This window comes from Ursus maritimus, unplaced genomic scaffold, assembly GCF_017311325.1.
Source record: "Ursus maritimus isolate PB19 unplaced genomic scaffold, ASM1731132v1 scaffold_2, whole genome shotgun sequence".
Classification (NCBI taxonomy): domain Eukaryota; kingdom Metazoa; phylum Chordata; class Mammalia; order Carnivora; family Ursidae; genus Ursus; species Ursus maritimus.
In genome coordinates this window covers 89,914,221-89,931,541 of record NW_024424452.1, presented here as the reverse complement: position 1 = coordinate 89,931,541, position 17,321 = coordinate 89,914,221, and the positions used below count along the sequence as shown (strand labels likewise).

Here is a 17,321-nt window from a genome sequence, read left to right as displayed (position 1 = left end):
TAAATCTCTGGATATTCCAATCTACTTCTTTCAAAATTTAGTTTGGACCGTCCCCCGAAATTATGTTCATTTGGAACAAATTCCTGCTGCAGGCGTTGCTTGTGTTTGTGTTTCTTAGCATTTAATTTAGTTATGGACTTATTCAGAGGCTTATGTTGAGTAGGATGGTTTCTATTCCTTCTTCTTTTTCCTTCTTTTTTTACTCCTCACTCTTCATTTGTCCTGGGGTCCTTGCCAAATTTCCTGATATAGTACATTAACATTTATTGTCCCAGCAGGGAGTTTTTCCAGACTCTCCTTGGGTCTATTCTACTATCAGTACTTAAACGCTGCATATTGAGAGCCGTTGTGTAGATTCAGCGTTTGAACAGACCTAACTTCCTTTCAGAGATCAAAGTCAACATGGAACCAAACTTCCACTACACACTTTTTTAAGTACAGTGTTTTAATGGGGACATTTCACATATACATACTGCCATCCTTGGTTTTTTGTGTAGCCAGTCTTTGTCCATTTATGTACCTTCATTAATATTTAAGAAAAGTTGGTAGGTGTGGCTGGTGGGCTCAATGGGTGGAGCGTGCAATTCTTGATCTTAGGGTTGTGGGTTCGAGCCCCATGTTGAATATAGAGATTACTTAAAAATAAAATCTTTTTTTTTTTAAAGTTGGTAGATAGCATATTTATTTGATTTTATTAACAATTGGGAATTTTCTGAATTGCAGTGTCTTCCTCATCTTTCTGTCCTGGGTGTCTAGCACAGTGAATGGCATGTAGTTATTAATGAATAATTTGTCATTGAACAGAATTAAATCATACTGATTGCTGTGGTGATATTTGATTTCTTCTTTTTTTGCATACAACTTAGTGCTTTGTGATATAGAATTGGTCAGAGTAAAGTAATAGTATGCAGTATTTTTCTTACCTAAATTTTCTCTCCATGGGATTGGAATAATAGAGTTTCACCTCCTAAATTTTTGGTCAGAATTACTTAGATTTTTTTAAATGTGTTTAACTCTAGAAGGGGCCACATAAATGCAATTTCAGATTATTCTTGCTTTTGTCATTGCTATTGTCAGTAAATGTAATCATAAACTACAGTCTCCACATTGAATGCTGGCTAAAAGAGCAAAGATTTTCATGAACTACCTATTAGTCAAATAAAACTCTTAAATCTGGAATATGTACACTGCAGCCAACAAGTCCAAATAGTTTAACTGTGTTACTCACTACCAGTAAGTCTCACTCAGAGGGTAGAAAGATTACTATTATCCAGAAGTATTCTTATTACACTTTTAGCCTGACATTTTTCAATGGAAGTGAACTTGTTTGTTAAAGTTGGCCAGTTGACAGGCTTTCAGTAAATCTCAAGTACACAAAGCCAAAAATGTACTTGGGGTTTATCAACTTACCATTACGAATATTTGTATTTCCCCATAACAGATATATCTTTAATAATCCACGTTTTATATAATGGTGGTGGAAGGCTAAATTAGAACACCTCAAATCACAAATGCAAACATGGTAGACTCAATCCAACTTCAGGCCTGCAAATGAAATGAAAGCTTGGCTCTTTGACCAAGAGGAGCCCTAGGAAGACCCACAACAGAGGTGTTTGACTCTCTCTTCACTGCTTCTTGGAAAAGTGTTTGGCCTCAGCATAGAGTTTATGCTCTTCTTTTGACATACGGCATCATTATATTTTTTGCATACCCATATTTATCTTTAACTTCTTTATGATTCTGTCCTAGAAGTTGTGCTTAAAAAGTTGTTCTCCTGCCCTATTTTTGTAGTATTTTATGGTCATACTTTCTTTATATTTGATGATTTAATCCACTCAAAAATATTTAGTGAATAATGTGAGGCAAGGACACCATTTATTTCCAAGTAGCTTACTATTTATCCCATCACTACTTACTGAATAATCAACTCCTTCTATATTGATTTGAAATATATTTACCAAATTTTCATTTACGTGCTGTGGTCCTTTTCTATGCTTTCTATTGTTTTCATTCATTAGTTTGCCACATAGTTTTAAGAATTAAAACTATAGAGATCATCTTTTTAATTTGTAGGTAAACTTTGCCTCACATTGGTCTTCTTTTAAAGTATTTATTGACTATTGTTAATTGTATTCCAGATGAATTTTAGAATCATATCATTAAGTTGTAAAATTAAAAAAAAAAACAAACTATGAGACTTTGATTGCAAAGATAGTAAATTTATTAATTAGTGGGGGAGAAATTTAATTTTCTTTGTAAATTCCCACACAGAGATATTCTATTTCTCTGAATTTTTTTCTTTGCCTCCTTCTGAAGTATTGTGAGTTTTTTAGATATATGGGTCAGTCAGTCAGTGAAGAAATACTTATTGATTACCAATTATGCATTAGTTAATAAGTCAGGAAGGTTTTGGAATTATAGTTGTAAATATATATATATAAATAATAAATCAACCTCTACACTCATGGAACTCATAGTCTAGTGGGGAATATAGACATTAAATGAACTCTTACAAATAATTAAATAATTGCCAAGCATGCACAGTGCATGAAGAGGGGGTTATTTATTTGTAGTAGTAATAAATGATCCCAGAAAAACGGCCTGTTCACTTGAGACTATTCAAATGAGAGTGACACATTTGGGTCTCCTGCTAGATGATGTGCTTACAATGGACTTATAGTAGCTTTCCATGGAAGGCCCTTCCGTAGAGGAATGTGAAGCAGCAGTGATAGCTGTTCTAGTGATGTCCTCACATAAATATCAAGGGTTGGCTCACAGGCGTCAGCCTGGCTTCCCTCCAGATCTCTGGCACAGACTACATACAGTCTCTTAAATTTCACTGTATTTTATTCTGTCGCATATTGGTAAATACTAGGCGGCGGGAGGGGGTGGCCCTAAATTATAGTGCTTGCCAATTTATGTGGCATAAATATTCCTCCTATAGCTGATTCCAGGCTACTAATGTGAAGTTAGCTGACTTGTAAAACTCCTGAAGATTTAATAGTTGATCTCTCAAGTGAGCTCCAGTATACTCCCCCACCCCAAGGTCCTGTCCTCTGGTTTCTGCCTAACCCCACCTCCTCCAAAGTGATGCCCCATCCCTGGTCAGTCTTGTCTATTCCCTCAAGCTCTTTGGAAGGCACTCCTTTTACTCTCTTATTTTGCATATGTTATGCCATAAACTGACCTCTGCTCTCCTCAGGGGATACATTTTGCTTGCGAACACCTTAATTTAGGACTTAAAAGAAAAACAAAACTTAATACTGTTTCTTTTCCCTTTTCTTCTTGCTTTAACAATCCATTTTGCCCTGAGGCAATGAAGATGCTGCTAACTGACCAGGAAAAGAGTCAGGAAATTCAGACAATCACAAGGATTACTATTTTAAAAGCTTAGCATACTGCTTAGAATCAATGGATACCTTTCATAAATCCATTGATAGTACCAAGTCATTTAACCAATGCCCATTGGTTGGTCAAAACATGTGGTAAATCTGTGGAGGGAAGTCTCCTCTTATTTTACTCAGGGAAGAGAGGGGAGAAAGCATAAGGAACCATCCTCTGAACAGCCATTTCATTCTCTCACCCAGGGAGATTTTGGGGAGCTGTAGGCATTTCCTTTATGTCCGAGAACTGCTGGGTCACTGTGTGTCTGTCCACGAGAAGTGGTGAGTGCATGAGGGATGTCACCTAGGAGGCATAGATTCCTCATAATGCTCAGTGTAATGATAATTAAAGACATATTTGGAAGGCAAAACAGAAAGACGCTCAGAGAAGAGTTATATCAGGATCCTTCATTCCTACTCCCCTGGTCTCTCTTCTGCTAACCTTGACTTGGACGTAGTAAAAACGAAATACGGAGATACCACAAGGCACCGGTCTCCAAGTTTTTGATCAATGAAAGGTAGATTGGCTTTCCTTATATCTCGAATTCTCTTTGGATCTTGGGTCATTGCATTGGTGAGGTAAACAGGCTTTCTGAGGAAATCCTCTCTCAGCTTTTCTGAAGATGTTCCAGTGGCCTCCAGGCTGATTCTGAGTCGATGATGGATGAAAACTTGAAGCCTTTGTTTCTTATGCCCCTTTAACTTGTGTGGAGCAGATCAAATTGAGCTCTCTGACAGCTAGACTTTCATTTTTTGAACATTAGAGCCTATTTATAGCAATGCCACAGTCAGAATTTTTTAAAAAGTTGTATTATTATCTCTCCATCTATCACAGCTGCTAACTCGGGAAATGAATGGGCGAGCTCTGGTGTGCTGCCCCAGCCCACTGCTCTGTCCCAAGGACTCCCCAGGGGCCTGGACAAATCAGAAGCAAAGCTCCTGACTGGGTTTGTCAACACTGCCACCCAACAAACTCAGATAAACTCATCATAAGAGAAGCCAATAACTCAAGAGATGAGGGTTTGGAAAAGAGAAAGGCAGAAATTTATTTCAGGTGCCGGCAGCCAGAGGAGGTGGCAAGTTCAAGTCGTAACAACTGACCTCTCCACAGTAAGATGGACACCTAGAGTTTTATAAGGAAAGATTAGGGGCAGGGGGTTACGTGCAAGAGAGCAGGCAGAGAGTGTGTGATCATGGGTGAGGGTCAGTAGGTGTTCAGCCCATGGTCATGGGCAGGGAAGGGGACTTGTGGGTGAAGTCTTCTAGGCATTCCATTGCTATCATTGCTTTGTGGTCTGGTGGTTGGAATGTTTAAAAAGTGTGGTAAGAACTAAGCACAATGGATTTTAGTTAGAGCATGAGTTAAGCTGTCTTGTCTATTTCTGGTTCTATTTCTGGTTCTAACTGTTGGAGTCTACAGTTGAGCAAGAGGGCTCACTAACAGTGTACCTTATTTTTCATCTCTGGTCCTTCCTGGTGGTAGGTTACTTCTTATGGATATAATTCTGGAGACCTTTGTCCTCTTAATCAAAAAGAGAAAATGGGATGGAATAGGTTGACTCAGAATTGAGCCCTACCTCAGACCACGTCGTTATTCATCTGGAGAGGCAATAAAGAACATTGTTGGATCTTAGCAGGACGGTCTGGAATAATCAAAGAACCTATGTCAAAAGAGTCCACCCTGCTGACTTAGCATAGCCTTCTTGTTCTTGCGACTCTGGTTATTGATGTTAAGAATACAAGACAGGGCTGGGATTGTTGAGTTCCATTCTTGGATAGCATTCAGAAATGGTGCACTGTCCCAAATAGTTCAACTTTAAAGTTTTCCCTTAAAATTACCTTCATACAAGATTTCTGGGCCCTTTTCCCACCTGCCTTGGATGTATCCTTTGCACATGGTGCTGTGGTGTTCAGCACTCCAAGGCATTAGTAGGTAAGAACAGATGGGAGGCAAATGAGTTAAATGTGTAGACACCATATGTGAAAAGTTGCTTTCCTCTATGCATGCTATTTTACCAGTGCTCGGTCTAAAGAATGGCATCCACAATTTGATAGAACATAGTGGAAAGCACTGTGTAATCATGACCCCATTAATCTATCTGTTAAATAGTTTGCGTACTGACCAGGCTAAATACATTGATCTGCTAATCTTTACTTCTACCAATAGTATGATTAATAGTAATTATAATAATTATTATTATAGCACCTAACATATACTGAGCACATATATGGAAAAATTTCCTGGGCACCTTTCCTGTGATACCTAACTCAACAAAGTAGATAATAATAGCAATATACCCTTTACCAAATGAGGATATAATTTACTGAAGGCCACGTATCTCTTGAGTCATGAATCCAGGAAGGGCTGTAATATATTGCCAAACTCTTACAGAGTATTTATCTTTATTTTTATTTATTTATTTATTTGAGAGAGAGCACAAGCAGGGGGGAGGAACAGAGGGAGAGGGAGAGGTAGAAGCAGGCTCCTCGCTGAGCCGGGAGCCTGATGCGGGGCTCAAACCCAGGACCCTGGGATCATGACCTGAGCCGAAGGCAGACGCTTTCTTTTAATCAGTTAATTTTAGACTTTAAAGTAAATGCTTTTGAAAGCCATGATGTTTGTATACCTTACTATAAATCTGTGGACTTTTTATTAGATGATCAGTATTTAACATTCTAAAAGACATTGGTAAATCCAGACATCTAATTCCATCTGATATAAACATGAATTTATCTTATAAGCTGTTTGATATAAACATGCACGTATCTCCCCTCACCAAAAAGTTGCATTGAGATGACAGAAAACATGAAATTAATGGGGAGGGGGAGTCCATAGTGCGTTGAAGGCAGGGAAGGTGTTGAGGAAACCATAATAGGAATGGATTTGGGGATGATATGAAGTGTATGGATTCAGATGACAATGAAATTCAGAGTAAGGAGCCCACATCCCGGGTACAAGCAAAACATAGGATTCTAAAAGGAAAATTTTTCTAAGGGAACTTCCTGAAGTCACCAAAATTAGAAGCAGAAGTGAGCCCATGGCCGAAAGCCTGTAAATTAATCAAAGTTCTATGGAACCACTCATCTTAACTTGTACAGTAGCTGTTTCCAGTCCGCCTCCAGAATAAAGCTGTGACTACAACTTCTCAGTTTGGGAGGTTAGCAGGGAAAGCACAGCGAAGAAGTGAAGTTGTTAGGCAGATTTCAGTCTATGCGTTCTCCACAAATAACATTTTCTAGAGATTTATTCACCTCCCCACCTCCCTGGTGTACTGAGAGGGCACCCTTCCAAATGGAGATTTCCCTTCTACCTTGTAAATGTCTCCTGCAAAAGGGTGACCTATATTTGGTTTCCTATATTTGGTTTTCAAAGTTTTTCATGTATCCTCAGTTTCTTAAAAATAACCACCTTAAAATAATCAGTGCGCCAAAGAGACATATCTTGGGGTGGCAAAAATACCTTCTAAATCCTCAGAACTTTAAAAAAGTTTAATAATTTCAAGGTTTTAGTTTTTACTTTTTGGTATGTGCTTGAATGAAAACAGGATTTTTAAAGTTGTTATATTAAACTTTAATCTTTAAATAACGTTAGCATATTTAAATTCTCTTAAATTAAGGCAGTATGCTCTTTTCCATAAATGACAATGAGAGCTCTATATTTTACAGTATTATCAGTATAGAGAGACAGAAGGAAATTTAATGAAAATATTGGCTTTATTGCTGTGTTACCCCCTTGGTTTTCATCATCTATTTTAAATGGAACATTAGCTGTATTTTGTAGATTATTGGAATGTTTGCTTATTAAAGTATTGTGTATTAAAATATATTTTAAAAGGATTCTTATCTAGTTGAAATCTGTGATTAATATCTTTTAATATTGGGGAATTTCTGAATTACCCTCGAGGTTGTTAAAAAACAAAAGTTAACTGAGTAAATATGAAAATCTAATTGGCTTTATTAAGTGATTCATGAATCAGGCAGCATCCCATCTAGCAAGCAGAGGGGAGCTCAGAGGAATTGTACAACACGCAACAATTTTATAGAACAAGGGTGGGGGCAAGAAAAAAAGAAAAGGATTTTCAGGGCAAGGTAGATTTCCCTGAGAGGGAAGAATAGGTCTTCTCAGACAGATCGCCTCATCTTCCTTTGGGGGAGGGGGTGATGGAGAGGGCCAATGTGGCAGACACTTTGCCTCTAATAGGAAAATTCCTGACTGGTTAAGGTTAAGACTGAGACTACATTTCTGGGTGAAGTTGAAACTGCAATTAGATTAGTTGTTAATCCCCAGTTTGGGGATTCAGCCTAAGTGGTGTCATTTTGGGCCTATGGTTTTATAGCTGGGGCACAGGGGAGAGCACCTGGCTCCAGGGGTCCCAAACAGACCGCGCTCAGACACTTGCCGCTGACAAAATCCGAAGGCAGAGAAACAAGTGGTGGTGAAGCTAGAAAGGAATATATTTCAGTGAGGTCAACACCGGGAAGACAGCAGACTAGCGTCTCAAAGACTGTCTCCAAAAGGCCAATATTGCATGGTGCACTGGGTGTTATACGCAACTAATGAATCATGGAACTTTACATCAAAAAATAGGGATGTACTGTACAGTAACTAACATAATATAATAAAAAATATTATTATTTAAAAAAAAAGCCAATAATACTTCCAGGTTTACATAGGAAATCGTGGGGCAAAGGCGGGTAGGCCTTCACAGGGAGCCAGTGGAAGTTCAACCAATCATTGTCTTGGAGTCAGTTACGGGCAGGGTCTTGCTGGCGCGGGTATGGTTTCAGGCAGGTAGTGTCCGTCTCCTGCCTGCGCCAAGCCCCAGGCTGGAAAGAAGAACCCAAGCAGAAGGTTTGAGGTCAAAATGGAAATAGCTCAAGCCCTCTTTCAGTTTGTTTCGTTTTCTTTTTAACGAGGTCATATGTTTTAAACTATTACTCGTTTGTAAACAACTGAAAACAATTTTTTTTTTTTTTTTGTATTTAGGATTTGGAAATATCTCACCGCGCACAGAAGGGGGAAAGATATTCTGTATCATCTATGCCTTACTGGGAATTCCCCTTTTTGGTTTTTTGTTGGCTGGAGTTGGTGATCAACTAGGGACCATATTTGGAAAAGGAATTGCAAAAGTGGAAGATACGTTTATTGTAAGTATAATAGCATTTTAGCTACACATGTTTTTTAATTTTTTTAATTAAACTTTTCTATCGTCTCAGGTACAGATAATCAAGTTATTGGGTTTTCCATAACCTCTTATATGTACCTTTATTAGCATGTAACTCACTTCATAGTTATTTTCATACTTAATTTGAATGAGTAAATTAATACATGGGAAAAACCAAAAAATATGCAGAAATGAAGTAGAAATCTGACAAACCAAGCTCCAATTCCAGACGTCTTGTCTTGCTGTATTCTCTTAAGCTAGTTATTTTACCCTGAAATCTCCATTTTGTCATTTATATAATGTGAATAATGGTACTGACAATGGAGACATCACTTTAAAAGTTAAGAGATAATAAGCAAAAGCTTGAGGCGCCTGGGTGGCTCAGTCAGTTAAGCGTCCAACTCTTGGTTTCGGCTCAGGTCATGATCTCAGGGTCCTAAAATGGAGCCCCTAGTTGGGTTCCTCCCTCAGAACAGAATCTGCTTAAGATTCTCTCCCTCTTCCTCTCCCTCCCCTGCTGCCTCCCCCCGCACTTACGTGCATGCACTCTTTCTTTCTCTCTCAAATAAATAAGTAAATAAAATCTAAAATAAATAAATAAATAAGTAAAAGCTTAACATAGCTAGTAAATAGCTGACAATATTTTCTAATTTAAAATTTGCTTTGGTACCTTGTTCATTTGTGAAGGACATCCTATTTAGCAAACACGATAAAGGTGATCATGTAACTTAATTCAGTGATGTCATTGATAGAAACTTATCCAAGGGATGTGATTCAGTAGGACCAAAAGTAATACACACAAAGATGTTCATGGCTATAGTATACTCAATAGAAAAAAAATAAGTAAAATGAAAACGCTTTTATTAGAATGGTAAATGAAAAATAGTAGTGATACCACTATGATTACAAGCTTCTATTCCTGAAGAAACTTACCAAGAAAATAGTTGCATGAGTGGGTGGGATTATAAAGGATATGTTACTACCGTCACCAGTATTACAAATACATTTTACTTACTCTTCAATAATCTTTTCATCTTTTCACAAACATTTCAATTAAGTATTTTACATTTAATTCTATTGATGAAATAAGACTACTGAGTATTGGTATTTCACTTTATAGTTCCACTTCTTAGCATTAGTTATGTTTTGTTTTTAAGTTCCAAGTTCATTCTCAGATATTTCTACAATTGGAATGGTGTAGGTATGATTATTCTAAAATACAAGTTTCATCCTATTCTGGGTATTATACTTTTCTTATATTGATATTAAAAGTATCTTATATTTATATTAATTAAGAGGGAATTAAGAGGGCAATGCTGAATTGTTCATCCATTCAACAAATTTTTTTTGCTTAATTTTTTTTTTAATCTGAGTATAGTTGACACGCAATGTTAAATTAGTTTCAGGTGTACAAAACTTAGCGATTTGACAAGCTTATGCATTATGCTATGCTCACCACAAGTGTAGGTACCATTTGCCCCATTGCATTGCTATTACAATATCATTGACTGTTTTTCCTACATTGTGCTTTTATTCCCTTGACTTACTCATTTCATAACTGGAAGCCTGTATCTCCTTCTTCCCTTCACCCATTTTGCCCAATTCCCCCTTCCCCCTCCCCTTGGGTAACCCTCGGTTTGTTCTCTGTATCTATAGTTCTGATTCTGCTTTTTGTTTGTTTATTCATTTGTTTTATTTTATTCAACAAATTTTGGGGTGCTTACTGGATGCCAGGTAATGCTTTCCATGCTGCATCTATGTCGGTGCTTAAACACATCCTGTACCCTTGTGGTGAATCCATTCAGTGGTCATGATTCCATGCTTAGTACTAAACAATAATGCGAGAACTTTACAGACATGAATTCATTTAAATTTCACATATGTGATAAGGATGGTAGACTAGAAACTTTTTTTTTTTCACTTTCCATTCTATGGTTTCATAGATCTTTATCTCTGGGAAATGTTCAAGTTCTAAAACTCATGGTTTTTTTATGGTGGGGATGTGACCTATAATTTTCATAGCAGATAGGACAGATCCAGTTACAGATGAAAAATATACAGTGATTAGCCTCAAATGAAGATCTGGAGATAAACTGCTGTATGTACAAACGTAATATGGGATACTGTAGAGATTCTTGAAAAGAGAAGAGGGTGAAAGACAGCTGTAGTGTAAGAGTGTTGAAGATTCATCCTTGCCTACGTGTCATGTTTGATTTATTTAGTTGTACAGTTTAAGGCCATAGAACAGAGAGACAATTCATCTGGTTCACAGGGAAATCCACTGTGGACTTTAAGTCTATTAGTATTTCAGTTTAATCAGTTGGAAGATGATAGGAAAACACAGGAGTGAGGGGGAAATTTTTCATAAAATTAATAATTTTATCAGTTATTAAACTATTTAGTCCATGGTTCAATTTTGTCTATTTTCATGTATTTCTAGATTATGTTTGGCCCATAATCGGTAGTATGCCTATAGAATAAAAATATTTCAAAAGTAATTCAGGTAAACGAAGAGTGATGTACATCTGAAATTGTATTCTCAGAGCAAATGTAATTTATTTTGAAAGCATTTTGCCTGTTGTAAAACTGTGTAAGAGTAAAGTAGCACCATCATTAGCATTGATTGTTTTGAGTTCTTTGTGTTATACCCAATTTTTATAAGATAATTGAAAATTAATTATAAAAGGGAACAAAATAACATCCTCACCTGCTCATTTTCTGAGAACAGTGTACTAACTATGCCAATAATCAATAAATCTCAATCAGTGTCTCTCTCTCCTCCTCTCTTCACTCTCATCCTTAGAAGTGGAATGTTAGTCAGACCAAGATTCGCATCATCTCGACGATCATATTTATACTGTTTGGCTGTGTACTCTTTGTTGCCTTGCCCGCGATCATATTCAAGCACATAGAAGGCTGGAGTGCCCTAGACGCCATTTATTTCGTGGTCATCACTTTAACAACCATTGGATTTGGCGACTATGTTGCAGGTAAGTTTTTCCTGGCACTGACCCTACTCACCTAACCCGTGCCCTTTAGTTAGACTTTTCTAACACAGCACAACACAGTGTCTGTCTTAGTTTCCCAGGCCTGCTGTCATGGGCAAAGTGCCCCCAGACTGGGTGGCTTTAAACAAGAGAGATTCATTGCCTCGCAGAATTTCAAAAATCAAGGGAACAGTAGGAACATGGTCCCTCTGACACTCTAAGTGAAATCCCTCCTTGCCTCTTCCAGCGTGTAGAGGAGGCCATCCGCCCTTGCCCACCCTGCTCCATTACTCCCATCCCTGCTACGACATCACATGGCGTTCCTTCTCTCTGTGTCTCTGTCACTGTGTCTGGATTTCCCTTTTCTTATACGGACACCAATCATACTGGACAAAAAGCCCACTCTACTCCAGTATGAGTCCAGATGAACTAATTACATCTTCACATGCTCTGAGGTGCTGGGGATTAGGACTTGAGCATACAATTTTGGGAGACCGCTTAATCTGTAACAGTAACAGAGAGACAAAAAAAAAGCATTCTGTGACAGTGGAGGGAAGCAGAAGGGTGCAGTTGAACATTTATTTTCATTCTAGGAAAGAAAATTAAGTTGCTGTTTGTTTAGAATCGTATATTCCCACCCTAATTTCAGAAACCAGACAATCTGCCTCTAATTTTTATTTTTTATGTATTTATTTATTTTTCTTTTACTGTTAGACAAATTCGAGTTTATCTTTGCTCTTTTTACTTAGGTGTTTTCATATCTCAGTTTTAAAAACACCTGCAAACTTAGAAGATGTTCTAAGCTACTTAAAACCTTCTTTTCTCTAAGATATTTACTTCATTTAATTTTAAGTTCTCAGGACAGTATTTTTTACATGAACCAGTATCCACACGTTTTACTCATGTTTTTTGATATTTTTCTCTTCTACACGTTATTACAATTGCACTTTGCTTTTTTGTTGTATTTCTTGGGTCTTAACTTCATGTTACTTTAACTCCCTCTTTACCATTTCAGTTATCCAATTATTAGTATTGTTCTGATTCCAATTTTAAATAAATTATAATAATGGTGGTAAAAGTAAGTGTGATGGTGTTCTATCATGGATCATTTTGACCAGCTCCTGAAAATCTAAACCCTTCTTTTTCAGAAAAACCAATTTCAAGTATTAGAAAAACATGCTAAACACTCTAGTAGGAATGTGCCCTTGAACTTCGCAGGATAAACTCACCAGCCTAATTTAGCTTTTATACTTTTTAGCTGTTCACTGTTCTTTCTTGTCCCAAAGTTCTTAAATGTTTTCAGAGAAAAAATATTTTGCGCAGTTCTATAAAATCTCAGAGAAGGCTGAGAGTTCATCTGTTTCTATTGATTTGTTAATTATGGTTTAATCTGGCAAAGCCCATACTCCCCTTGAAGACGGGCATGTTTTCATACAGGAAGCTTTGCTTTTGGTCAAAAATCCTGTGCACACAGCTCTGGACTGGATGGAGGCCCCCGAAGGGGGGGATACATCACTCTGCTGGAGATCCTCTAGTTTTCTAATTAGCAAAGTGTAGAGAGAAAAATCTCAGATATTTGTAGCTCTTTTTTTTATATAATTTTTATTTTGTTATATTAGTCAACATACAGTATATCCCCAGTTGTTTTTTTTTTTATGATTTTTTATTATATTATGTTAGTCACCATACAGTACATCCCCGGTTTCCGATGTAAAGCTCGAGGATTCATTAGTTGCGTATAACACCCAGTGCACCATGCAATACATGCCCTCCTTACTACCCATCACCGGTCTATCCCATTCCCCCAACCCCCTCCCCTCTGAGGCCCTCAGTTTGTTTCTCATAGTCCATAGTCTCTCATGTTTCATTCCCCCTTCTGATTACCCCTCCTTTCTTTATCCCTTTCTTCCCCTACCAATCATCCTAGTTCTTATGTTCCATAGATGAGAGAAATCATATGATAGTTGTCTTTCTCTGCTTGACTTATTTCATTTAGCATTATCTCCTCCAGTGCCGTCCATGTTGCAGCAAATGTTGAGAATTCGTTCTTTCTGATAGCTGAGTAATATTCCATTGTATATATGGACCACAACTTCTTAATCCAGTCATCTGTTGAAGGGCATCTCGGCTCCTTCCACGATTTAGCTATTGTGGACATTGCTGCTATGAACATTGGGGTGCATATGGCCCTTCTCTTCACTACGTCTGTATCTTTGGGGTAAACACCCAGTAGTGCAATTGCTGGATCATAGGGTAGCTCAATTTTTAACTTTTTAAGGGACCTCCACACTGCTTTCCAGAGTGGCTGTACAACTTGATTCCCACCAACTAAGGAGGGATCCCCTTTCTCCACATCCTCTCCAACAATTGTTGTTTCTTGCCTTGTCTATTTTTGCCATTCTAACTGGCATAAGGTGGTATCTCAGTGTGGTTTTGATTTGAATTTCCCTGATGGCTAATGATTTTGAACATTTTTTCATGTGTCTGTTAGCCATTTGTATGTCTTCATTGGAAAAGTGTCTGTTCATATCTTCTGCCCATTTTTTGATTTGTTTATTTGTTTCTCGTGTATTGAGTTTGAGAAGTTCTTTGTAGATCTTGGATACCAGTCTTTATCTGTAGTGTCATTTGCAAATATATTCTCCCATTCCGTGGGCTGCCTCTTAGTTTTTTTGACTGTTTCCTTGGCTGTGCAGAAGCTTTTTATCTTGATGAAGTCCCATAAGTTCATTTTATCTTTTGTTTCTCTTGCCTTTGGGGATGTGTCATGAAAAAGGTTGCTTTGGCCGATGTCGGAGAGGTTGCTGCCTATATTCTCCTCTAGAATTTTGATGGATTCCTGTCTCACATCGAGGTCTTTCATCCATTTGGAGTTTATCTTTGTGTATGGTGTGAGAGAGTGGTCAAGTTTCATTCTTTTGCATGTAGCTGTCCAATTTTCCCAGCACCATTTATTGAAGAGACTGTCTTTTTTCCACCGGATGTTTTTTCCTGCTTTATCAAATATTAGTTGCCCAAAGAGCTGAGGGTCCATTTCTGGGTTCTCTGTTCTGTTCCATTGGTCTATGTGTCTGTTTTTGTGCCAGTATCATGCTGTCTTTTTGATCACAGCTTTGTAGTACAGCTTAAAATCCGGCATTCTGATGCCCCCAGCTTTCCCTAGGCCAAAGGCAGATGCTTAACAACTGAGCCACCCAGGCACCCCTACATCCCCAGTTTTTGATGCAAAGTTCCATGATTCATTATTTGCATATAACACCCAGTGCACCATGCAATATGTGTCCTCCTTAATACCCATCACCGGCCTATCCCATTCCCCCACCCCCCACCCCTCTGAAGACCTCAGTTTGTTTCCCAGAATCCACAGTCTCTCATGGTTCATTCCCCCTTCTGTTTACCCCCCCTTTCTTCTTCCCTTCCTTCTCCTACCGATCTTCCTACTTCTTATGTCCCATAAATGAGTGAAACCATATGATAATTGTCTTTCTCTGCTTGACTTATTTCACTTAGCATAATCTCCTCCAGTCCCGTCCATGTTGCTGCAAATGTTGGGTAATCGTTCTTTCTGATGGCTGAGTAATATTCCATTGTATACATGGACCACATCTTCTTAATCCAGTCATCTGTTGAAGGGCATCTCGGCTCCTTCCACAATTTAGCTATTGTGGACAATGCTGCTATGAACATTGGGATGCATATGGCCCTTCTCTTCAGTACATCTGTATCTTTGGGGTAAATACCCAGTAGTGCAATTGCTGGATCATAGGGTAGCTCAATTTTTAACTTTTTAAGGGACCTCCACACTGTTTTCCAGAGTTGCTGTACCAACTTGCATTCCCACCAACAGGGTAAGAGGGATCCCCTTTCTCCACATCCTCTCCAACATTTGTTGTTTCCTGCCTTGTCAATTTTTGCCATTCTAACTGGCGTAAGGTGGTATCTCAATGTGGTTTTGATTTGAATTTCCCTGATGGCTAGTGATGTTGAACATTTTTTCATGTGTCTGTTAGCCATTTGTATGTCTTCATTGGAAAAGTGTCTGTTCATATCTTCTGCCCATTTTTGGATTTGATTATTTGTTTCCCATGTATTGAGTTTGAGAGTTTTTTGTAGATCTTGGATACTGGTCTTTTATCTGTAGTGTCAATTGCAAATATCTTCTCCCATTCTGTGGGCTGCCTCTTAGTTTTTTTGACTGTTTTATGGGCTGTGCAGAAGCTTTTTATCTTGATGAAGTTCCGAGCTCCCGGTTTTAGTCCAGTTCCAGTGAGTGCTCCAGAGCTCCGGTTTTCAGTCTGGTCACACGTGCATTCCCAGGCTCAGGGTCTCAGTCTGCCCTCCCACCGGTGCCGGTCCACGAGTCCGGCTGCTCCCCAGTGCAGGTGGCTACTGCTTCCCAGAGCCCAAGCACATCAGCTCCCTCCCCCTTCCATTTATCTTCTGATATCTGTGCGCGAATTCATGGCTCCCCGCTTTGTACCTCAATATTCAGTGCTGGAGATGTTCGTTTGTAGAGATCCAGATGTATCTTCCTATGTCTCAGGCTGATTCTGTGGGTTTTCAGGATGGTCTGGTACCTATCCAGCTCTACTCAGGGGACCAGCTGAGAAAGGGGTCCCCTACTCCTCTGCCATGTTTTCTCCTCCTTGCAGAAAATAGTCGCTTTTCTGTTCATAGAGTTTCTGCTACTCTTTTCTTCATTCTCCAGTTGCGTTCATAGGTATTCAGAATGGTTTGGTAGCTCTCTAGCTGAATTCCTGGGACCAGATGAACTTTAGGGCTCCTGCTCCTCCGCCATCTTGGAACTGCTCTCTATTTGTAGCTCTTTATAAGAAGACAAACTTCTGCTCTAAAACACCCATTTTTCTACCTGTGAAGGTATATGATTGGCTTAAGTAGAAGTGGAAAGTGCATTAATGCAGGAGAAAGTAAGCCACAGTGAGATGATAACAAGATTTAGACTTGTTGATATGTTAACCTTGGCCTCTTGCACCACTTTATAAATATCATTAATAAGGTCTTATAGCAGCTGTGGAATTTATAGGTATTTCGTGAGGAGTCTGAGGCCAACAGCCTTGCATTGCATATGTTATTTTAATTTTTAATAGTAATGCAACATTTTATTTGCTTATTTATTTATTTTTCAGCTTTGTTGAGATGTAATTGAAAATAAAATTATAAGATATTAAAAGCATACACCATGGTGATTTGATATAAGTAAACATTATAAAAGGATTCCCACTGTCTAGTTAATTAACACATTAACATATCCATCCCTTCACATATTTATCTTTTGAGGGAGTGAGCAGTGGTAAGAACATTTAAGTTCTACTCCTACCAGATTTCAGTAATACAATACAGTGCACCTGTTATTTTAAGAAATTAACAAATTCTGTCAGTCCAGTATGTGTCCTGGTCTCATAAAAAAAAAAAAAACAAACAAACAAAAAAAAACAAAGATCATAAATTAAAAAAAAAAAAGTGGGTGGAATCCTAAAATAATGTTGTATTTGTGGCCACAGTATAAAATGGCTTAAAAAAAAAAGAACAAATATTTTTACTTTGTGGTTTCATAGAAGATGAAAAAAATACTTTTTAAAAAAAGATTTTATTTATTTATTTAGAGAGAGGGAGAGAGTGAGCACGTGCACAAGTGGGGGGATGGACAGAGGGAGAGGGAGAGAGAGAATTTCAGGCAGACTCCCTGAGAGGGGCTCCATCTCACAACCCCTCATGACCCTCAGATCACGACCTGAGCCAAAATCAGGGGTTGGAGCCTCAACCAA

General features: G+C 38.2%; 1 protein-coding gene across 1 annotated transcript in view; it reads left to right on the top strand.

Annotated features, from left to right (window-relative positions):
- The window catches only part of KCNK2 (potassium two pore domain channel subfamily K member 2), a 133,532-nt gene that overhangs the window by 65,541 nt on the left and 50,670 nt on the right, over positions 1 to 17,321 (top strand). Inside the window, exons 4-5 of the mRNA XM_008701147.1 lie at positions 8,371 to 8,531; positions 11,352 to 11,538. Of these exons, the coding sequence (XP_008699369.1) occupies positions 8,371 to 8,531; positions 11,352 to 11,538 (348 nt within the window). The remainder of the gene's footprint in view (positions 1 to 8,370; positions 8,532 to 11,351; positions 11,539 to 17,321) is intronic.